Source organism: Gastrolobium bilobum, unplaced genomic scaffold (assembly GCF_033153095.1).
Source record: "Gastrolobium bilobum isolate Gb01-03AN ecotype WA unplaced genomic scaffold, APGP_CSIRO_Gbil_v1 utg27278, whole genome shotgun sequence".
Taxonomy (NCBI): Eukaryota; Viridiplantae; Streptophyta; class Magnoliopsida; order Fabales; family Fabaceae; genus Gastrolobium; species Gastrolobium bilobum.
Window position 1 is genome coordinate 202,045 of NW_026896629.1, and position 25,467 is coordinate 227,511.

Below are 25,467 nucleotides of genomic sequence, written 5' to 3' on the forward strand. Positions count from 1 at the left end.
AAAAAGAAAGGGACAAGAAGAAGTGGGGGAAATGAAGGGGAAAAGCCCTGAACTAATCAAAAGGAATATTTACAAATAGGAAGTAATCTAATCATATCTAATCTAACACTCCGCCTATATATTGTGAGCACCAAGCTTGCTACAAATGAATTCAACCCGAGGACCTCTAAGAGCTTTAGTGAAGACATCCGCTAGTTGATCATTAGAGTTGACAAAAGCTGTCTTGATTTCTCCTGACTGAATCCTTTCTCAAATGAAGTGACAATCAATCTCTATATGTTTGGTTCTCTCATGAAATACAGGATTAGAGGATATATGTAGCGCAGCTTGATTATCACAAATGAGTGTCATGGGTTGTTTCTGTTCACAAAGACGAAGCTCCTGAATCAACTGTTTTAACCAGATTAACTCACATGTAGTAATTGTCATTGCACGATACTCAGCTTCTGCACTAGACCGAGCAACAACAGGTTGTTTCTTGCTCTTCCAAGAAATTAAGTTTCCTCCAAAGAAGACACAATAGCCAGAAGTAGAGTGTCTGACTGAGGGTGATCCTGCCCAATCAGCATCTGAATAACCACAAATTTTTGTATTTCCCTGATCTGAATACAACAAACCTTTTCCCGGTGCTCCTTTGGATAAATGTAAAAGAATACGTTGTGTATTGATCTGTGTCAAGGAGTTACAATATATAGAGACCCTAATGGGCTTAAGTGTAAGGCCCAAACCTAATCCAAACCTAATCCTAATACAGTCAGAATACAGTCAGACTATTTACGGATAAGACAGAATCCAATCATATCTAATCAAATCTAATCATATCATATCTAATATTCTAACACTCCCCCTCAAGCTGGTGCGTATATATTATGAGCACCAAGCTTGTTACAAATGTATTCAACCCGAGGACCTCTAAGAGCTTTAGTGAAAACATCTGCTAGTTGATTAGACGAGTTGACAAAAGCTGTCTTGATTTCTCCTGACTGAATCTTTTCCCGAATGAAGTGACAATCAATCTCTATATGTTTGGTCCTCTAATGAAAAACAGGATTAGAGGATATATGTAGCGCAGCTTGATTATCACAGATGAGTGTCATGGGTTGTTTCTGTTCACAAAGATGAAGCTCCTGAATCAACTGCTTTAACCAGATCAACTCACAGGTAGTATTTGCCATTGCACGATACTCAGCTTCTGCACTAGATCGGGAAACAACAGGTTGTTTCTTGCTTTTCCATGAGATTAAGTTTCCTCCGAAGAAGACACAATAACCAGAAGTAGAGCGTCTGTCCGAGGGTGATCCTGCCCAATCGGCATCTGAGTAACCACAAATTTCTGTATTTCCCTGATCCGAATACAACAAACCTTTTCCTGGTGCTCCTTTGATGTATCGGAGGATCCTCACAGCAGCATCCCAATGTGAATCACAAGGGGAATCAAGGAACTGACTGGCCGTATTGACAGCGAAAGAAATATCTGGCCTAGTCACAGTAAGATAATTGAGCTTCCCAATTAGCCTCCGATAACGTCCAGGATCAGATAACGGCTCCCCATGTCCGGGTAATAACTTGACATTAGGATCCATAGGTGTATCAACAAGTTTACTCCCCAACATACCAGTTTCTTCTAGGATATCCAAGGCATATTTCCTTTGACAGATAGAAATGCCCTGTCTTGATTGCGCCACCTCAATTCCCAAGAAGTAACGCAGCTTCCCAAGGTCCTTTGTTTGAAATGTACTAAACAAATGTTGTTTTAACTGACGAATTCCGTCTTGATCACTTCCGGTGAGAATGATGTCGTCAACATAGACTAACAAATAGATACACTTATCAGGAGATGTAATCCTATAAAACACAGAATGATCAACTTTACTGCGGATTAAGCCAAACGCCTGAACAACAGAACTGAAACGACTGAACCATGCTCGAGGAGACTGCTTGAGACCATATAAGGATTTCCGAAGACGACACACCTTTCCAGACTCCCCCTGAGCAACAAAACCAGGTGGTTGCTCCATGTAAACTTCTTCTTGTAAATCACCATGAAGAAAGGCATTTTTGATGTCAAGTTGAAGGAGTGGCCAGTGACGAACAGCAGCAAGGGCAAGAAAGAGGCGGACTGACGCCATCTTAGCGACCGGAGAAAATGTATCGCTATAATCAAGGCCAAAGATTTGAGTAAAACCCTTGGCAACTAAACGTGCCTTGAGACGATCAATATGGCCATCAGGTCCAACTTTCACAGTAAAAACCCAGCGACAACCAACTATAGACTTCTCTGGAGGAGCAGAAACAAGGTCCCAAGTGCCATTGGAATGAAGTGCAGTCATCTCATCAAGCATTGCTTGGCGCCACCCTGGATGAGAAAGTGCTTCACCTGTGGTCTTAGGAATAGAAATAGAAGAAAGACTAGAAACAAAGGTGAAATGAGGTGAAGAAAGACGGTCATAACTCAAAAAGGTATAAAGAGGATAAGGGTTACGAGTAGTACGTGTACCTTTTCTTTGAGCAATGGGAAGAGCCTCTGGTGAAGGATCCGGAGGGGAAGAAGCAACAGCAGTGGGCGATGAGTCAGCAAGAGTCGAGTCGACAGGAGGCACAGTTTTGCGACGCTGATAGGTGAGAAGTGGACGGTCCTCAGGTATAGAAGCAATAGGTTGCTCATCTGGAATAGAAGCACCTGCAGCTGGCAAAGACAAGTCAAGAAAAGGGACAGGAAGTACATGATCAACCTGTGACATCTGAGATGGGATAGAATTAAAGGGTTGTTGATCAAGAAAAGTGACATCAGCGGAAACTAAGTAACGCTTAAGGTCGGGAGAATAACAACGATAACCCTTTTGAAGACGAGAATAACCAAGAAAGATACACTGAAAGGCTTTGGATGTTAACTTATCCTTACCAGGAGCGAGATCATGAACAAAACAAGTACAACCAAAGACATGTGGAGTTAGAGGATAAAGAGGAACATCTGGAAGCAATAGATTATGAGGAATGTCATTGTGGAGCACAGATGAAGGCATGCGATTGATGAGAAAACAAGAGATGAGTACAACATCTTCCCAGAAGTGAAGAGGAACCTGCATATGAATAAGAAGGGTACGGGCAGTTTCAATGAGATGTCTGTTTTTACGTTCAGCCACCCCATTTTGTTGTGGAGTGTGAGGACAAGTAGTTTGATGTAAAGTACCTTGTGTGGCCAAGAATTTAGAAAAATCAATAGAAACATATTCCTTAGCATTATCACTACGTAGAATACGAATAGAAACACCAAATTGAGTATGGATCTCAGTAGAAAACTTTTTATAAATGGAAAATAACTCAGAACGATTTTTCATTAAATAGGTCCAAGTGCAACGGGAAAAATCATCAATAAAGGTAACGAAATACCGAAAACCTAAGACAGACAAGGTACGACTTGGACCCCAGATATCTGAATGAACAAGAGAGAAAGGGGCATCAGCTCGTTTATTGACTCGACTGGCAAAAGAGGAGCGTGTATGCTTCCCTTGTTGACATGACACACAATCTAAAGACTGAAGACCGGACAAAAAAGGAACCATTTTCTGCAACTTTGAAAGACTTGGATGACCAAGGCGACTGTGGATAAGTTGTGGAGATTCTGTGAGAGAGCATGCTACTGAAGGACGAGGCACATCCAGATAATAAAGCCCCCGTGACTCACGACCCACTCCAATCATTTTCCCCGTACCCGGACCCTGCACAGAAACAGAATGGTTAGAGAAAGTAATGGTGCAAGTGAGGGAGTGGATCAACTTACTAATAGAAATTAAGTTATAAGGGATGCCAGGAATGTAATAGACAGATGTCAGGGCCAAGGTAGAGGTCGGACGAGCTTGTCCAATCCCACAAACTGGGGCTTTGGTTCCATCCGCAAGGGTAAAATACGGTAAATGATTAGAATAAGTAAGAGATGTAAAGAGTTCCTTATTACCACAGAGATGATCGGTAGCACCGGAATCAAATATCCAAGTGCCAAGTGATGTAGAATGAGAAACACAAGCAACGGGATTACCAGTATAAGGCTGAGACTGAGGAGAAGCCTTCCTGAGAGGGGTTTGGAGTGCAGCACAGTCCGGACCTGAACCAAATGATGCTTTGTCTGACTGAGCTATATTTGCAACAATAGAAGGAGAGTTAACCTCCGAGAGATCAGGAGATGCTGCTGCCATTTAAAGATAAAATATAAAAGCCGTAAACGAAGGCAAACGATATCCAATCAAGAAGAACCACGCGTCTAAGGTCAGACCCACAGAGAAACAATCACAGATCCAGAAAGGGGAGGAGAAGGCGAGCTTCTCTGTCCAAGACCGGCCGGAAAAAGTCGCCGGAATAGTGCTCACGCGCCGGCAGAAGGTGGCGCGTGAAGCCCACGCGCAGTGAAGACAGGTGGCGCGTGACGGCGCGTGGGAGATGCGTTGCTGACCGGACCACCACAGACCTGGTCGCCGGGAAGAAAGGGTCCTGATCGCGTGAAGTTTGGTCGGAAAAGTCGCCGGAAAAAGTCTCTGGTTGCCTGAACAGTGATTCTGACGGCGGGCGGTGGTTCCGGTGGCCGTCGGAGGTGCTGACGCGTTTGAAAAAATCACTCAGAGGCTGTTTACAGCCCTAGAAGGCTTGCCGGAAGGACGCACGGCAAGAAAGATGACTCCTAAGCAGTGGGCTTAGGTTTTTAAAGCAAAAAACAAGGTTTCTGAGCGGAAGCGAGGGTTCCTAGAACGAAAAAGCTCTGATACCAAGATTAATGTAAAAGAATACGTTGTGTATTGATCTGTGTCAAGGAGTTACAATATATAGAGACCCTAATGGGCTTAAGTGTAAGGCCCAAACCTAATCCAAACCTAATCCTAATATAGTCAGAATACAGTCAGACTATTTACGGATAAGACAGAATCCAATCATATCTAATCAAATCTAATCATATCATATCTAATATTCTAACAGATGTATCGGAGGATCCTCACAGCAGCATCCCAATGAGAATCACATGGGGAATCAAGGAACTGACTAGCCGTACTAACAGCGAAAGAAATGTCTAGCTTAGTTACCGTAAGATAATTGAGCTTCCCAATTAGCCTCCGATAATGACCAGGATCATATAACGGCTCCCACTGTCCAGGCAATAACTTGACATTGGGATCCATGGGTGTATCAATTGATTTACACCCCAACATACCAGTCTCTTCTAGGATATCCAAGGCATTCTTCCTTTGACAGATAGAAATGCCCTGTCTAGATTGTGCTACCTCGATTCCCAAGAAGTAATGCAGCTTCCTGAGGTCCTTTATTTGAAATTGACTGAATAAATACTGTTTTAACTGACGGATTCCAGCTTGATCACTCCCGGTGAGGATGATGTCATCAACATAGACTAACAAATAGATGCACTTATCTGGAGATGTGATCCTATAAAATACAAAATGGTCAACTTTACAGCGAATTAAGCCAAACGCCTGAACAGCAGAACTGAAGCAACTGAACCATGCCCGAGGAGACTGCGACCATATAAGGATTTGCGAAGACGACACACCTTCCCAGACTCCCCCTGAGCAACAAAACCAGGTGGTTGCTCCATATAAACTTCTTGTAAATCACCATGAAGAAAGGCATTTTTGATGTCAAGTTGAAGGAGTGGCCAGTGACGAACAGCAGCAAGAGCAAGAAATAGGCGAACTGACGCCATCTTAGCGACCGGAGAGAATGTATCGCTATAATCAAGGCCGAAGATTTGAGTAAAAACCCTTTGCAACTAGGCGTGCCTTGAGTCGATCAACATGGCCATCAGGTCCAACTTTCACAGTAAAAAACCCAGCGACAACCAACTATAGACTTCTCTGGAGGAGCAGAAACGAGGTCCCATGTGCCATTGGAATGAAGGGCAGTCATCTCATCAAGCATCGCTTGGCGCCACCATAGATGGGAAAGTGCTTCACCTGTGGTTTTAGGAATAGAAATAGAAGAAAAACAAGAAACAAAGGTGTAATGAGGTAAAGAAAGACGCTTATAGCTCAAAAAAGTATAAAGAGGATAAGGGTTACGAATAGTACGTGTACCTTTTCTTTGAGCAATGGGAAGAGCCTCTGGTGAAGGAGCCGGAGGGGAAGAATCAACAGCAGTTGGCGATGAGTCAGTAAGAGTCGAGTCGACAGGAGGCACAGTTTTGCGACGCTGATAGGTGAGAAGTGGACGGTCCTCAGGTATAGAAGAAATAGGTGGCTCATCTGGAATAGAAGCACCTATAGCTGGCAAAGACGAGTCAAGAAAAGGGACAGGAAGAAAATGATCAACCTGTGACAACTGAAATGGGATAGAATTAAAGGGTTGTTGATCAAGAAAAGTGACATCGGCGAATAATAAGTAACACTTAAGATCGGGAGAATAACAACAATAACCCTTTTGAAGACGAGAATAACCAAGAAAAATATATTTAAAGGCTTTGGATGTTAACTTGTCCTTACCAGGGGTGAGATCATGAACAAAACAGGTACAACCAAAGACATATGGGGATATAGGATAGAGAGGAACATCTGGAAGCAATAAGTTATAAGGAATGTCATTATTAAGCACAGATGAAGGCATACAGTTGATGAGAAAACAAGAGGCAAGAACTGCATCAGCCCAGGAGTGAAGAGGAACATGCATGTGAATAAGAAGTGTCCGTGCAGTCTCAATGAGATGTCTATTCTTACGTTCAGCTACTCCATTTTGTTGTGGAGTGTGAGGACAAGTAGTTTGGTGTAAAGTACCTTGTGTGGCTAAGAAATTAGAAAAGTCCACAGAAACATATTCCTTAGCATTATCACTACGTAAAACAAGAATAGAAGCACCAAATGGAGTATGAATTTCAGCAGAAAATTTTTGATAAATAGAAAATAACTCAAAACGGTTTTTCATTAAATAAATCCAAGTACAACGTGAAAAATCATCAATAAAGGTAACAAAATACCAAAAATCTAAAACAGACACACTACGACTAGGACCCCAAATATCTGAATGAATAATTGAAAAAGGAGCATCAACTCGTTTATTGACTCAATTAGCAAAGGAGGAGCGTATGTGCTTTCCTTGCTGACATGACTGACAATAGTCTGAAGACCGGATAAAAGAGGAACCATCTTCTGTAATTTTGAAAGACTAGGATGCCCGAGGCGACTGTGGATGAGTTGTGGAGATTCTGTGAGAGAACAAGCAACGGAAAGACTCGACACAACTAAGTAGAACAGACCCCGTGACTCACGGACCACTCCAATCGTCTTCCCCGTACCCGAGTCCTGCACAGAAACAGAATGGTTTGAGAAGGTGACAATACAGTTAAGAGAGTTGATCAATTTACTAACAGATATTAAATTATAAGGGATGTTAGGAATGTAATAGACAGATGTCAAGGTCAATGAGGAGGTTGGACAGGTTTGTCCAATCCCATGAACAGGGGCCTTAGTGCCATCAGCAAGAGTAAAAGAGGGTAAATTATCAGAATATGTAAGGGATGAAAAGAGTTCCTTATTACCACAGAGGTGATCAGTAGCACCTGAGTCAAATATCCAAGGACCAAGTGATGCAGAATGAGAAACACAAGCAACGGGATTACCAGTTTCTGAAGCAGAGGCCTTTCTGAGAAGGGTCTGGAGTGCTGCATAGTCTTCAGAGGAGAGACTATACCATTTGAAGCAGTATCCGATTGAGCTATATTAGCAGCATGAGAAGGTCGCAGATGAGGATACTTTGTGTAGCAACGTTCCTCATAATGACCAAGTTGCTAACAATAATGACAACGAGGTCGCTGACCACGTCCTCCCTGGCCTCTACCACGACCACGTCCACCTCCAATGTTCCCGCGAAAGTCAGTACGGGAAACTAGAGCAGTGGAATCAACAACAGCTAATGATGCAAGAGCAGATTTCTTATTAAGATTCAGAAGATGTTGATACGTCATTGATAGATTAGGATCTCCACTAGTCAAGATAGTATCCCGGACATTATCATATTCTTCGGGGAGACCAGAAAGTGTGGCAACCATAAAGAGACGTTCCACCTGTTTCCAATATGCAGAAGCATCAGTAGGGTAAGGCAACACATCCAAATATGCCTGCATCAAAGATCGACTTTGGCTAACATATGTCTCCATCTGAATGTCAAATGTTTTGCTCAGTTCCATAAACTGAGACATGATGAAATAGAGCTGCTAAACATCATTAGTGTAGAGGTGTTTTGCTTCCTCCCACACCTCAGTGCAAGTTTGAAAAGAATAGAAGATGTCCAAGACGACTAGATCAATAGACTGCCAAAGGATACTCAGAAGCTGGTTGTCAATCTTTTCCCAATCAGAATTTTCCTCCTTAGGAACATCAGTAGATTTAGTCGTGAAATGGTTCCCATGTCCCTGTCCAAAGAACCAAACTCGAACAGAGGTGGCCCAGTTCTTGTAATTAACAGAACCCTGCAACTTTGAAGAGGTAATGGGCCCAACATTGGTGGAAATGATATTGGGAGAACTTTTGACAGGAGGAGAGGGACAACTGACCTCCGAATGAACAGGAGAAGTTGCTGCCATTATATTAAATCACAAAGGTATAAGCCGAGTAAATAGGAACGAACCTGATCACCGATCAAGAAGAGGTGCGCACAAAAAGTCAGACCCACAGAGAACCAACCACAGATCTGGAAAGAGGAGGAGGAGGCGAGCTTCTCTGTCCAAGACCGACCGGAAAAAGATGCCAGAACAATGCACACGCGCCTACAGAAGGTGGCTGGTGAGCACCACGCGCAGAGGAGAAGGGCGGCGCGTGACGGCTGCGATGGTGGTCGGACTTCCACAGACTTGGTCACCGGCAGGAGACGGTCTTGATCACGTGTGGTCTGGGCTGAAAACTTGCCGGAAAACTTCTCCGGCGGCCTAAACAGTGGCGGACGGTGGTTCCGGTGGCTGTCGAAGGTGCTGACGCATTCGGGAATTACTCATGTTGAGATATTATAAAACCATAATGTAACATTTCCCAATAGCTTTGGTTCTTTACATGGTATCAGAGCCTCGTCCCCCACTTTCTTTCTAGTGGAATTTCTTTCACATAGATAGGTGGACCTGTGCATTGTCCACCCTTCAAGCCCAATGGGCTCTCATGTGAGGGGGCGTGTTGAGATATATAAACCCATTAATGTAACATTTCCCAATAGCTTAAGCTTTTGGGTTAAATTGGTTCTTTGCAACTCAGAATAGGCTTACAGCCCTTGATGGCTTGCCGGAAGGACGCACGGCAAAGAAAAGAGGACTCCTAAGCAGTGGGCTTAGGTTTTAAAGCGAAAACAAGGTTTTAAGCGGAAGCGAGGGTCCCCAGAACAAAAGAGCTCTAGTACCATGTAAAGAACCAATTCAACCCAAAAGCTTAAGCTGTTGGGTAAGGCTACATTAATGGTTTTATATATCTCAACAAAAATAAAGACCAAAAATATGAAATTAGTATTAAGTTGATGTGTTATAATGTGATATAAAGCATTAATCTCTATTTGCCTAGTTAAAAGCGGATTGCGGCCCGTTGCGGCCAACCCTGAAAAACGTTATAGCGGGTTGCGATTGCGGAAATAGCGGAAATATCTGAGAAGATTAGTTGTAATATCTGAGTATATATATATTGGATACAAAAAAATATGATTGTAGTTGTAATATCTGAGAAGATATATATATATATATATATATATATATAGGATACAAAAAGAAAAATATCAGTCAAAAAGCTAGAGGAAAGATGATTGTAGTTGTAATATCTGATAGGATATATATATATATATATAATATATATATATATATGATAGGATACTAAAGTATGTCGGTCAAAAAGGTAGATAATATATAAATATATATATATATATATATATATATGATGGGATACAAAAATACGTGGTCAAAAAGGTAGAGAAGCTATATGTGGTCAAAAAGGTAGAGAAGCTGATAGGATAAAAAATATGTCGGTCAAAAAGGTTCAGCTTTTGACTATATCTACTCATAAAAAACAAATTAACTTTTCAGTTCCTACATGTGACTCAGAACTCAGAAGAGAGATAAAGCTCTCCATTTTATAAAGTAAAAGTCTTGGAAAATAATATTATAATAGATATCAGATTCAAAACAATTTGGACAAGTCACATGCGTTTCTTCTCGTCTCCGTCTTCTTTGTAACGCAGAAGAGAGAGAGAGAGACCTCCATTTAAAAACGCAGAAGAGAGAGAAAGCTCCATTTTAGCCGCGATTTTGCCGAAACAGACGCGATTTCCTCCGCTATTACTGCCGCTAAAGACGCGATCCCTTTCCGGTGCGGTGCGGAGCTATTTCTCGCGGTCGACCACCGCAACCCGCAGACGTTGCGGGTAGCGCCGCTTTTAACTACTATGCCATTTTGTACTAATATTAGACTCTCAATCCTAAGTAAATAAGAATAAATCATAAAATATAAAGAATAAGGAAGTTATTCTTAAGAGATCATTAAGATACATTAAACTATTTTAAGAAACAATCAAGATATTATGAGATATTTTTCAAATATTATAACACTCACCCCTCAAGCTAAAGTTCAATCAGCTTTAAGCTTGCTACAAATAACTGCATTAAAAATTAAAAATAACCAAATAATATAATTTGGACTACACAAAACATGGCTAGAAAGGCGGATGCTGGATTTGTCAGAGAGGAAAGCATTGTTGGAAAGGCACCTAAGCAAGATGGCTGGAATGATCATGAGCCTCAAAAGTTGGTTGAAACATTGAATGGCTAAGGAAGAAGAGACTTTGTTGGAATGATTATCAACGGAAATGTTCTAGCAAACAATTACACACAACAAACTTCTCCAAGTTCATAAAAAATAATATTTGAAAGCTTCAAACCACAAGAAAACTTAGATACCAAAAAAATTAAAATTAAAATTGAGGCTCCAAGGGGTGGGACGGCTGATGAGATGTAAGAGGTTGGGAAGGTCGTGATGCCTTACACACGTCGAAAAGAGAATGTGCACGTTGAGGCACATGAGACTTTTTTTTATGATGGGATCTAGTGGAGGCTCGGCAGGATTGGCTTGCCAGTATTAAGGCGTAGGGAGGAGAAAAGGACCGTTGTGCAGTGGGCATAGTAGGTTTGGAAATATTTTCCGTTGAGCAATGGGCTTGTTGAGAAAGACGAGAAGAAAATGACATCATTACAATAGAGTTTCAAATTTTAGAAAACTCAACAATAAAATAGCGATGGGACATGTCAAGGAGGATGGTACCACTCTGATACCATGTTGAAATTATAGGGATTTAAGTATTGAAGGAGGAAAAAAGAAAATAAAGACTAAATAATAGGCAATCAGTATTGATTTGATGTGTTATGATGTGATATAATCTTGAAAGCAATAATCCATATTTATATTAATATTAGACTCTACCTAGTTAAATAAGAAAATAAATCATAAAATATAAAAAAAATAAGGAAACTTCCTACGAGATCATTTAAGATATTCTGAACTATTCTAAGATATAATGAAGATATTTTGAGATATTTTTAATATATTTTAACATTAACCATCCACACATCTCTATATCAATGTTAATATTACGTGCAATGATTCAATCTGAAATATACATAATCATAATTTGGTTTCTAACTAATTCTACAATATATCCATGATATCCTAACATAAATACCTAAGATATTATTCTAACAATAGCCATAATTAGTATTTAAAAAAAAAAAAAAAAAGTAAAAAGAAGAAGAAGAAGAAGAAGAAGAAGAAAGAAGTAAACATGCAGTACCTCTGCTGCCCAATCCCTAACTATGTTCCTTATTATGCATCGCACCTGAGGCAAAAGCCGTAATAAAATATACATAAGTAGCAAAACCGTAAAAGATCATCACTTCACCAGAACCTGATAATAAGGAAATTAAAAACTACAAAACATCCATAAGGAAATTGGCAATAATCATACTATACTTTGATCTGCAGATGCAAAAGATATATTTACAACTGTTGCTCCATAAATAGACAGATCTTTAGTCGTTTCTGGTTTTAGATTGTAAGTGAGCTTCAATTTATGTTAATTAGGTGTTAATGCGCTTTATTTTAAAGTCCAAGTTTTCCTAATGGGTTTATTTTACTGGTAGCAGAGAGTCTTGATCATCGTAGGATTTGCATTCTATTCTTAATTCTTGTAAAAAAAGTAATAAGAGGTCAATTTAAAAGGCAACAATACTTTCTCTTGATAGAAGATCAGATTTATGCATTATTGCTGCAAGCTACTCTCCTACTATGATGCAATCAAAGCCTAGGCCTCAAGTCCATGTTTCCTTTCTTTCTCACCATCTGCCCTATTTCTATAACTTTATCAACTGCCAAGATCAGGATTCATTTCAGGAAAATCAAGGATTTGTCCAATCAAAATTCTTGTTCATTCTCCCTTGAATATGATCAAAACCCATCAAACCCCAAACCATATATATTCACAGGTGCTGTCAGCCCCTAGGTTGTCAGTAGCGGCCGGTAGCAGCACTAAACCGTTACCGTAGTGGCGGCTGGCCGCTACAACCACGACGCTGGCCGGTAGCGGAAGGTAGCGGCGTAGTGTAGCGGCAATACCACTACTTGCTACACTGTTCTACAAGTAGTTCAAGTAAGGGAGAAGATTTGTTGGAATTTGATGGATAATCTGGACATGATGTTGATTTTCTTCATTAGTTCACTTCTTGCATTGAACTATTTGACAATTTCATTGTTCATTTGTGTTTAATTTTAGATCCTTCCTTTATGTTCCTTGTATTTGACATTGATTGTGGAATTATGTGTTTGATTTTGTGTGACTTCTTATGATTGAGCACTTATATTTGTGTACTATTAGCCTGTTAGTATAATATATGTGGAATTAATACTTCACCATAGCGGCAATACCGCTACCCACTACCGACCGCTATACCATTTTCGGGGTCGGCCGCTACCGACCGCTAACCGCTAACTGCTACTGACAATTATGGTCAGCCCCTAGTTTGTACCACTGATTCATCCAAGGAAACCTGTACCCATTAGCATCCAAACCCTTCCACTATCCTGCATTGGAACAAGTAACAACTAAAAAGAACGGATGCTGGGAACATAAATATACCTTATCTACATCAACTAAAGGAACATTCAACTGAAGAGATGGATCCAACCATTGTTGCCGTGGTGAGGTGACCGTGACCTGAAATAAAGAAGGAAAAAGAGTACTGAAAAAAGCATGAAAAACACATTCATTGGTATCTACAAAAGATAAATACTATTAGAAAAAGACAAACTACAAATCTTCTAAAAATTGATGCAAAGTTTGAACTTAATACATATATTGACAATTTTGCTAAAGCATTTGGTTGTTAGGAGTATAATAATAATCAAACTGAAGTGAATAAATTATTTTTTGCCTAAAGTATAAATTAATTTTTGCCCAGAAATTGCCATACAAGAAGGGTGAATCAAGATGTAAAGAAAGCATTCTTATCCTCCATCTCCTTAGATAACAAACAACAACAACAATAAACATTCCATAAAACACTGCCAATGACAAGGTCTATGTTAGCAGACCTGTGTAAATAGAAGGAGAGATGGGGACTACGACCAAAGTCTGTTTAGTAGACGATTAGGAGTCACATGTGTAATAAGAAATAAAAAGGAAGATGAGGTGTTAGATGGGACAATTATTGATTGAGAAAGGAATTTAGGAGACGGTTTAGATCTCTCGAATACCTGGTATAGGAGGGTTGGTTCATTTGTTATTCTTCAATATCTTTGTATCTTCAATTCCTCAACTTTGGTCTTGTATCCCATTGATACAGATCCTGCTATACATATTGAGAATATTTGCAATTATTTATTTCCTTTATTAGCCTTTTTTTTACCCCTTTTTGTACATGTTCTCTTGAGAAAGCAATAATATTTCAGTTCTCTTTTCAAGTAACCCAGAGATTGAGGTTTTTGTTAATAAACATTCTGTCTTCTTTCTATATTCTGATCCAGTTCTATTAATGGGCATCAGAACTCCCAAGATCCCAGGAGCTATTCAAGGTTTGATCAAGAATGGAGGCTTTGATAAAGGGTTCAAGTGCTGGAGAAGAGAATCAGAGGCAGAAAGGGAAATCCAAGAGTCCCGAAGGGTGCTGTAAGGTGGTGTTTGGTTGAAGAGATCTGAAAATTTCCCCATCCAAATGAACTTGGCAATCCAGAAAGTCATTGTTTGGTAGAAAGATTCATTGAAGTTCCCCATCTATGCTATTTGCATAGCATTCCCCATTTGGTAGTAGAAAGCCAGCCATTGTCACTGTTTAGAATCTGAAGTTGGTGGTGGTTTTCTGTGGATAGCTGGGTAAATTGGAAAATGACAAAATAAAGCAGACCAAAATACCCTCTTGTCTTTGTTTGAGTGCAGAAGCTTATTTTCCTTGTGTGGGTTGAAGGAGAAATCACACAGCTCATTATTGTGCCAAATATTTGGTTCACAAACATGGAACGTGGTGAAGCCAAGGTAAGGTAGCCACTCTTAAAATCCTGCATCAGATCAAAGGCTATGGAAACAATGTTCATCATCACACCACAGGCTGCAAGGCTAGCAAGAACTCCACCATGTGATGCACCTGCCCATGCTCCAATTGTAAAGATGGCATGTACATATTGATATCTTCAAAAAATGAATTGCTCAACTTCGTACTTTTACTTACTGAAATTTCAATCAGTTAGCAAGAACTCCGCCATTCCTACCCTCACTGGATCCATTTTTCTTTTTCTTTTTCACGTTTCTCTCTAATTTACAATTTTTTTATTTTCCCAAAATTTTTAAAAACAGGGACATTTTTGTAATTGTCACTTATTTTTCTATCTATATTCTACCTCAAACCAAACATAGACTTTATAAATCTTACCTAATTTGCCCGATAAAATTTTTTCCTACCAAACTCACTTTCCAACCATTTTCCTATCAATTACATTTCCCTAGTATTCAAAAAATTTCTCCTCGACCAAACGCCCCCTAAAAGCTCAATTGAAAAGAGTTAAGGACCTTCTGGAAATGTGACTAGCATAGCAAGGCAAGCTCCGATGGGCGAGGCAGTTCTGGGTGAATCAGAAGATGGAGATGAGAGAGAGAGAGAACCAGGTTGGGGGGGTGATGGAACCCAATTTTATTCATTGATGAAAACATAAATGGAGACAAGCTCCTTACAAGACTAAATGCAGAAAAAAAATCCACAAGACCTCAATCCCCCCCTCAAAGACAACATACCTAGGCTCCAAGAGTTCCCTAGAGATCCCCAAACTCCCCACTAAACCAATACTCAATACATGCCTATCCATCTATACAAATACACTCCTTTTATCCTAACTCTCAAAATATTCTACAAACTTTCCTAACAACTAACTAACCTTTCATCCCTTTCAGCCCATCAATACTCCCCCTCAAAAATCGTCCACGTCCTCGAGGTGAAGAAAGAGGTGAGGATCGAGTGTGAGAGAAGCCTCCACCTGGGTCTCACAGCTTAAAGCATATAGACCAAGTTACACACATGTGTATCATTTTTAATTGGTCCAATTTCCCATGTGACTTGGTTTTTTCTTAGCCCATGACTTTTTTCAGCAACCCTAATTCAGGGAACAAGGCCAAGCCATTTGACAAGCTCTTCAGCAATTTCAACTTTTTATTAGTGGTTATAACATCAGATCCCTTTTTCGTCTCCTGATAGTACCGCAAATGCCCCTCGCCAAAGAAACCAGAATCCATCACCATTCTCACTCTAGGCCTCGCCCAGACTTGTTGCAGAACCGAGCCACAAGAACGGGTATGGGTCCCAGCGGAGACGTAGGTGACCTGACAGAGAACGGTGCCGGAAACCTCCATGGGTGACAAAGGAAAAACTGTTTCTTCCTCATCATCTTCCTCATTTGTTGGTTTCAGCAGCATCGTGACTCCAGCTTCCACCATGAACGAATCTGGTTGGGTCTTCGTCATTCCCTGCTCAGCCATTAGCAACTCTCGCTTTGGCACATGCTTTTGTTTTGTCTTTATGAAGAATTCTTCTTCATCTTCTTTTGTTTTTTTATTCTTTTGCTTCTTGTGCGATTTCTTCTGCATCTTCTTCCTCTTTCGCTTCTGCATCTTTATCTTTTTTCGCTTCTGCATCGTCACCTTAACAAACTTCGTTTTCTTCTGCGCCTTGTTTTCTACCTAACCTTCTCCATCTTTCCCGCCACAACAGTGCCATTGGAATAGTGCTGCTTATTGTTTTCTTCTGTTTCCCTTTCTTTTTCTTCTTTATCTTCTGCATTTTTTTTCTTTCCTTTCTGCAACTTCATCTCCATCCACTTCTTCTTTCTCCTTTACTACTTCTGCTTTGTTTTTCTTCAATTTTTTTAAAACTCTCGGACTTCGTCTTCTTGTATTCAAGCCTTTGTCTCTCCATCTTCTCTATTGCCTCATCGAAAACCTTCACAATTTTTTTCAAATCTTCCATAAGCTCTAAATCACTGATTCCTCCATGTTTTTTTTTTTGTTTTATTGTGTGTTTTTGTTTATAGATCTGGATCAAAGAGCACTCCCAAGATTGTACTGCTTTGATACCAAATTGACGGAACCCTATTTTATTTACTATAAATTGATGAAAACATAAATGGAGACAAGCTCCTTACAAGACATGCAAAAAAATAAACCCAAAACACCTCAACTACCCATCAAAGCCAACATACCTAGGCTCCAAAAGTTCCCTAGAGATCCCCAAATTCCCCACTAAACCAATACTCAATACATGCCTATCCCTCTACACACACACTCCTTTTATCCTAACTCAAAATATTCTAGAAACTTTCCTAACAACTAACTAACCTTTCAGCCCATAGGCCCATAGGGGAGGGGGGGGGGGAATAGAAGCACCAAAGTGAAAAAGTGCCAATATATAACGACATGCTTTAACGCAGATAACCAAAATTATATTTGAAAAATAAATGTGCCTTGGTGCCAAAGTGCAGGAAGATAACACCAACAGTAAAGTGAAGTTTTAGCTTTATCCAATTACTCTGAAATGTATCAAGAATTTTTTTTCAACAAGACATATCATTAAAATCAATTTACCACGAGGAACTGACCCAACATACGACCCACTCAGACAGCAATTCTAAAAACTGAAAAATTTACAATATTAAAACAGATTAGAAGGAATTACATTGCCATTGGAAACAGCGATAGCACTTCCACCATATTCACTAGTCTCTTTAGTATGTATCAAGCTTGGAGGATGGCTTCCAGTATTTGACTGATGGTGACTCTCAATATCCACCTCCTGTTGTTATCTACAGAGTCAAATTTCTAAATGAAAAAAACAATGATAGAACCAAGGAAACATCGCAATTCTTATCTACTAGTTCAAAAAAGGATCATGGAGTCATGAATGCTTCAGAAACCTCATTGGGATGCACCAGTACTGGTGATCTGCATGTATCATTGCTACCTTCCACACAACCATGTTGAGTCATGAATGCTTCAGAAACCTCATTGGGAGGCACCAGTACTGGTGATCTGCATGTATCATTGCTACCTTCCACACAACCGTGTTGATCAGATACAAAACATGTTATTCTCACTGGGGCCGACTCACATGAACAAGCATTAATCCCTTGAGAGACAAAACGATTTTTTTGGGCATATTCAGGATGTGGATCTTCACTTAAATCTATGTCCTGGCTCATATCAAGTGGAGGTTCGAATGCCTACAAAAGTTTATTATACCAATATCAAATATGACCATAACACATAAAAGGAATTAGCCCCGTATATAGTTGGTTCTAACCTGAAGCATGCCGAATATGAAATGAGAATTCATCGAGATACACCTGCACCATTGGAAACCACAACAAACCACAATATTCTGAAATTCGAGACTTTTGAGTTAAATATCAAATCAAACTCCATCTCTCCAACACTAAATAAAATATGGCTATTAATTGTTAACTGCTAGAACATGCTATGACGTCCATCCACAATCATTGCAAGTCCGTAATCATTATCTGGCATACAAAATCACTATAAACATGTTATGAAAAAAAAAATCACTAGGAACACAGGAATAAGAAGGGTAAGACACCACACAAAAAATAAAAAAATTTCTCTAATTTTCTCCCTTGACTTTAAATTGTGCTTGTTAAAATTCTATTTATCCTCTGAAAATGTACATTTTTTTGTTCCAATTTAGCTCATTTTATTCAAAAGGTATTTAAACTTGTAATTGTTTTTAAGACACCTTGCATGTTTACAAATAAAGAAAAACAGAGGAAATCAAAGATTATCATGGTAAAAGAATCCTAATTAAGCAATGCCTATTTGAAAGAAATAAGCACTTCTGAGAAAGCGTACACAACGTATCTACCAAGGCTAAAATATGCCTCACTAAAGGCTGATTGACCATCTTTCATTTTAATAAAAAATTATCACTCTACTCTTCTGTTCAAACTATATATCAATTTGCCCCTCTTCTCAAGCTATATATCAATCTGCTCCTAGTTGACAACAGTTTGACCACACTTACTCAAGTAAATAAGTCATTTACTCAATGAGTAAATGACTTACCCATAAATCTTGTCATGTATGAGAAATTCGGACAGCAATAATTCAAATGCTTGTTAGATCAGGACATCAATTCAGACTTTGAAGTGTTGTTCTAGTATTTAGTAGGCTATTGCTATTCCATATTGTTAAGAATTCCGCACAAATCCTGTGTATTTTATTTTGAGTTGACTCCTTTATCATTTATGAATGCAAATGCAGAAATGATGTCATCTTTATATTCGGACATTGTTTTATTTTAATTCAATGTATTGCAATTTTGGGCAGTTTTATGCTAGATTATGGTTTCAATCGTTTCCGGTATGATTTTGGAATTTTTTAGAGGTTTAGTGTGGAAGGACTGAGGTTCTTTTATGTCATGTTCTAAACTCATTTTACAGAGTTTTGAAAAGAAAAAAAAAAAAATCTACGACATCAAATTTTAAGGTGAGGATTTTGGTTCTCCAATATATTTATTGTCATTCTATACCTTGTTTTTTATGGTGTTTTTTCAATTTTTTTCTTTAAACTTAAAAAAAATTATTAATTATTTTATATTTATTCTCGTTCTTTGAATAATTTTTGGTCAAACAGGAACAAATTGGTATTTGGTATATAGTTTGAGAAAAATAGACAAGATGGTAAATTAATTTTAAAAGAGGGGTAAAATGGTCAATCAACCCTCATTAAAAGGTTAGAACTTGGAACATCTTTGTTTAGCTCAGTATTCTGATTCTCTTCTTCTAGAAGAAAAAATGCCATATTTTCACAACTATATTTCACAACTACATAGAGTCCAAGGAAAAATCATTCAAAGATTATAATATCATAATTATGATATATACTGTTCAAAGAGAGAGAACAGAATAATATGCTGAAAGCCATATGTTTTGACTACACACCAAGTACTTGATATTTGTATAACAAATGTAATTAATATATGCTAGTATTCAAGCACTGAGAGAGAAATTGATAGAAAACATAAGAAAGTGTGAGGAAGAGACTTGCTCTGGTATTTTGTGTTCTGCAGAGACCAGTACATATAATGAAATGTGAAATCTGAGTATTCATTCATATATTGATTGAAACCCAAAGGGTTCCTTATATACAAGATTACAACAGGTAGCTCAAGAGTTCTAAAATAAAGAGCAATAAATAGAACACAATAATCAAGGGGTTTAACGGCTAGTAGCTAATAAAACTAATTCTAATGCTCTAGAATATTCTACAATATATCATAAGAACTACTTCTCTAACGACTGACAGCTATCATTAGCTGCACTGGCACACTATCAGAATACTACTTTAACAATAGAACAGTAACTACTATCATAATCTCCCCTCCTCAAACTCGGTGTATGGATCAATGAAAATTGATCATAAGCTATGAGTTTGTATCGTAGTTCACCAAATCTGCTGGTAGATAGAGGTTTATTTAGAATCCCTACATACTAATCTTGTGATGGGATGTGGAGAACCTTGAGACTTTCATTATCGCCTTCTATCTGACAAAAAAGAGGTCCAATTCCATATGCTTTGTTCTAGAATGAAGCACTGGATTATGTGACAGGGAAACTGTATTGAGATTGTCACAGTATATACGAGGAGTGGAAACTGTAACCTTTAGTTGTGTGCGTAGTCTGAATCCATAAGATTTAAGCTGTTGTATTTACTAGACTCCTGCACTCTGCTTCAGTAATGGACCTAGCAACTAGTGACTATTTCTTTGACCACCAAGATATAAAGTTAGGTCCAAGATAAATGCATGATCCACAGCTTGATGGCTACTCATAGGATGTGAAGCCTAATCAGTATCACATTAGGCTTGAAGGAACAGTGGCTGGTGAAGATTTGCTGCCTGTAGCAAAAGACAATGGTGTAAGGTACCTTTGAGATCACTATTAGTTTAACAACCTTCTAGAGCTCTTCAAGTGGCTGAGAGAGGAATTGACAGACTTTGTCGACACGACAGCTAATTTCAGGATTAGCTATGGTGGCATATTGTAGTGCCTCAACAATAGATCAGCATAGAGAAGGATCAGGAACATAATCGACCCCAAACTTGGTCAGTTTACAGCCACCAACCATAGCAGTGAAGATGCCTTTAGCATCAGCCATATGGGCTATAGCCAATAAATTCCTTATGTATTTTCTCTGAGCCAGCAACAGAAAACCACTGGGAAGATGCTTGATCTTTATTTCCAAGAAAGGATCTAGATTTCCAAGCTGTTTTAAGTCCAAAAACTGAATTCAACTTGGTAATGAGCTGTGAAAAAAGTTGGAAGGTGCTTCCAATGACATTAAAGTCATCCACATACACTAGGACATAGAATACAAGATGAGAACCAGTGAGTATAAACAGAGAGGAAACAGACTTACAAGAATTGAAATCGAAACTGATTAGAGTATTAGCAAGGCCATCAAACCAAGCTCTAGGGACTTGTTTTGTTAAGTTCACCGACTAGAGACTAGTCATTCACCTCAAAATCTGGGGGCTGCTGCATGCAGACTTCCACATCCAATAACCCATTAAGAAATACATTATTAACATCAAGTTGTTGTCCAGGCCACTTGTGAGTGAGTGCCAAAATAAGGACTGTCATAACAGTGACTGATTCACTATAGGAGAAAATGTTTCTGTAAAATCAAAACCTGGCTTTTGGTGAAACCATATATCCACTGGCCATGTCTTGTATTTGTTGATAGACCCATTAGGATTTTCTTTCACCCAAAATACCCACTCGCAGCCAATGGCTTGCTGATGATGAGGTAGTGGCACCACAGTCCATGTGGAATTGTTTACTAAAGCCTCATTCATCTTTTAAAGCTAACAACCATTGTGGGTCAGCCAAGGCCTGTTTAACTGAATATGGTTCTAGATGGGCCAAAAGAAGAATTGGTAGTAGTCTAAACTTATGGATACCTGATTTAGACCTTGTTTGCATTGGATTGATGTTAAGTGGCACAGGATGAGACCTTGAGGAGTCAACAGAAGGAATAGATGGAGGTGAGGAAGGAGATGAAGGTGTGGAAGGGGGAGAGTGAACAGAAACAGAATTGGTAGATTGGGCATGCCTGGTTAGGGACAGAGAAAGAAAGAGAGAGATAGAGACAAGATATGCCTATGCTGAAAACTGTTTGTTTCGACTATACGACAGCCTCAACATTTATATAATGAATTTAATAAATATAAAGACATAATTTGCCTAATTACTATATTTACATAATACAATGAACTAGACATTTACATAATAATCCACATTTCTTATATTGGGGTGTGTATGTATGAACTTTATTTTTCTAAAATTTCAAAACATGCTTTGGCATAAGCTTGTCCTTTAAAAAGCAAATATTATTAAATCCCCCGAAGTTCTTTTCCTATGTGGGATAAAAATTAATCAATGAAAGCAGTTAGGCTTAGGCAGCAACAAGTTCAAATCATCTCATGTTCCTTAAATAAAGTTCCATTAGCATCAACTTCAGAACATCTCAGCATTTTTTTTTATCCTTTACAAGAATAGAGAGAGAAAGAGAGATTATAAAGCAAAGAAAAAGATAAACTAAAATGTACCAGCGTAATCTTTGAAACTTTAGAGGATAGTGGGATAACAAAGCCTACAAACACAAGAAAAGGTGCAGTAAAGAAGGGAACAAAAGAATGAACAGAAATTGCTAGAAGAAATTATAAGATGGCAACAAAAAAAAAAAATTGTTAGAAACTACATTTATTAGTCGGTCAGACACTTACAGTCAATTAGAGCTCTAATTTAGGAGCTAAATTAGGAGTTAATAAATCCTGTATATAGAATAAATTTATGCAATTGCAGACTGATAATCAGTCACACAATTCCAAGCATATTCTCCACATTTGCATATGGTATAAAAGCAGGTTTAAACCCATCTCTTTACCACAGGGTGTCAACAACCAGCCATATTCCAATATGGATAGAATGAAGACCAAGTGGCAACCCAGCCAAGATAAGATCCATAAAGTGCTTGACATATTGTTTCTCTTTTGCATCCATATCAAAAGTGACAGATAAAAGTTCAACAAGATTAAACCTTATAGTCTGAATTGGACAAAGAGTACATGTCTTCCTCAAGCTTAGAAAGATGCAATGGGTCAGAAATAACAGTGTAATACCAATAAATATCATTATTCTATAAGGCCTTGGATTTGTGCCACAGTTTCATAAAAAGTCTTATAGGGGCGAAAAATAGGAAACAGCATACAATAAATCCACAAGAAACTGTTCAGTTGAGCATCAATGTTTTGCCAACAGGAATCTCAAGCAGAAGAGAAAATCACCTTATGGGCAGGTGGAAGCTTCCTAAAAGATCTCTCATATCTTCTAACATCCTCTACTGCAGCATCAGGATAACTGCATGAGAAGTCAGTGAAAGAAAAGGGTAGAGTGTTACTTCCAACAAAAGAGATGATAGGGACATACAGAATTTTAATTATTATGTTAGAAAGAAAAAAAAAAGGACAAGTATTATCAGACTAGAATATCATAAATGAACAAAATATAATGGTCATCACAATTTAAGAATACAGCTAAAGAATTCAGTAGTTTTTTAGAGGCTAGACATACTAATGACTGGATGTGCATTTGTCATTTTCCAGTAAAAAGGTGTTCAAAATCAAGTGAGTGATAAAGTTCTGCATTGGGTAATACTGAGCTAAGCAACACATATAAATAAAAGGATCCACAAACTCAATGTTTTAAAATTTTGGGTTGAAACGTGTCCTACAACCCACTTATTTTGGTGGCTTAGCTCACTTATGCTTTAAAACCCAAATAAAACAAAGTTAAAAGAAAAAGTGCAAAATAAAGGCATTATTTCCATGAAGAAACCCGAAATATATAAAAGTGTAGAATGATATATCGTGCCCTCTGTTGTAAAATTCAGAAAGTAAAAAAACCAACGTTGTTACGTAAATTAAAACCCTAAACCCTAAATTTTTATGTGGTCAGTGTCAAATACACTTGGGCAGATTGTTCCGCCGTGAAATCCTTTCAATCGACTAATATTTATTTTCTGCAAAAAGAAAAAATATATCGAATTAAAAAAATAAAAAATAAAAAACTGACTATGGGTGAACTAATCTTTTCTCTTAAAACACGAAAGTAAAATCAAAAAATCGAATAAAAACAAAATCGTGAAGTGAAATAACTCTTCCATTTCCTTTTAAAAAAAAAAATTACTAACTTTTTGATCATTTTCTTGTTGCTTTTGAATCTTAGTATACTTGATTGAAAAAACAAAACTTAATGGCTAAAATAAAACCTTCATAAATTGTTGAATGCTCAGTAACAAAATTGAAGAGAAAAAGAGAAGTTGAATAATATTATTAAACGGCATAAAAATTGAAGAGGGAATAAGAATGATACTTGAGGTAAGCACTAATGATGCGTCTAAGGGATTGGATTTCAAGGGCTTCTTCAAGCTTCAAACGACGACGTTGCTTCTCCTCTGCCTCTTCCATCTCTGCTTCTTCCAGTCTTCGAAATACCCAGAAGCAACATCCAGCTCCCCTAATAAAAAATACCCGGTTTTGTTCGGGTCGGATTAGTTGGAATTGACCCAATAAATTAAGGACCAATCCGGTTCCGTATGATAAAATATAGTAAAATAAATAAGGGTCAGGATCATTTTACATCGGTGAGTTACACTCTAAATCTTGTCCGCTCATCCCACTTATATCTAAGGGCTCAAATTTTTTAGTTATGTGAGCCTTTGGATACAAGTGGATCAATGGTCAAGATTGAGTGTAATATTTCTAACTCTTACACTGGCGTAAGAATATCCTGTCCCAATAAATAAATATATAAGGGGATTGTTTTGACTCGAGAATAAGACTTTTAAGTCTTACTCCCTATCTCGATCGTTGATGGACAGATATCAACGATTATTCTTTATAGTGTAATTAATAATTAATTAATTAGTATGACTTTTTAAACTATAGTGTAAGTCTTACTCTTGAGTCAAAATATCACTCTCCAAATATATAAATTGGTTACAAAGTAAGAAACCAATGTTATTAAATTTGCGCTGGTTATTGACCCAGTCGAGATATTGGGTCACTGATTCAATTGCATAACCCGGTAAATATATGTAAATCTATAATTTATATTAAAAAATGGTTCATTTTTTATGCAGTCAATGTAGATAAGTTATCTATATTAAGCCTACAACGACATCATTTTGGGGCAGAAAGCAAGATACTTTTGTTATTATAATTTATTTTAGGGTTATAATAGTATTTCTCATTATAATTTTTTAATCTTTCAATCCAAAATAACATCGTTTTGGGAGTGATGTAGATAATTTATCTCCATTTATTGTAAAAACTTTAAACCCATTTAAAAACTATAAGTATCCTCAAATAACTGTAAAAAAAATGATATCATTTCCAAATTTTAATATGAAAAACAATAAATTACACATCATTGTGCAACAAAAAATAATCAAACATATAATACTTGTGATATTGACGTTTCAGGTTCAGTAGACGATATTTTTAATTATAAATCAAATCAAAATTCTTTGTATATTGCATAACCAAGATAATATTGGTGTTGTAGCCTTGTAGGTACATAATCTACGTAAGTCAATAAGCAATAGATCACTCAAATATTTCAAAATAAAATAAACCATTTGTATGTGAGAGTGAAAAAAAGAAAGGCGTCAATTAATGAAAACAAACAAGTTTTTTTTATGAATTGGGTCGGGTCACCGATTTTTACAAAACCTGGTCGGGTCGCACTGAGTTGCACCGATTCCATGACATGACCGATCCAACATGAAAATCGGACCGATTATATGATTGGTTCACCGATTTCCTAGTCGACCCGGCCGGGTCGATCCAGT

At 38.1% G+C, this 25,467-nt stretch overlaps 1 protein-coding gene across 1 annotated transcript in view; it reads right to left on the reverse strand.

Annotated features, from left to right (window-relative positions):
* LOC133301128 (uncharacterized) overlaps positions 1-24,121 on the reverse strand; it is a 34,384-nt gene extending 10,263 nt beyond the window's left edge. Inside the window, exons 1-8 of the mRNA XM_061500738.1 lie at positions 23,988-24,121; positions 22,901-22,973; positions 22,163-22,206; positions 17,840-17,882; positions 17,454-17,759; positions 17,216-17,332; positions 13,141-13,218; positions 11,800-11,844 (exon numbers count right to left, since the gene is read on the reverse strand). Of these exons, the coding sequence (XP_061356722.1) occupies positions 11,800-11,844; positions 13,141-13,218; positions 17,216-17,332; positions 17,454-17,759; positions 17,840-17,882; positions 22,163-22,206; positions 22,901-22,973; positions 23,988-24,082 (801 nt within the window). The 5' untranslated portion in view covers positions 24,083-24,121. The remainder of the gene's footprint in view (positions 1-11,799; positions 11,845-13,140; positions 13,219-17,215; positions 17,333-17,453; positions 17,760-17,839; positions 17,883-22,162; positions 22,207-22,900; positions 22,974-23,987) is intronic.
* Positions 24,122-25,467: the final 1,346 nt, after the last annotated feature.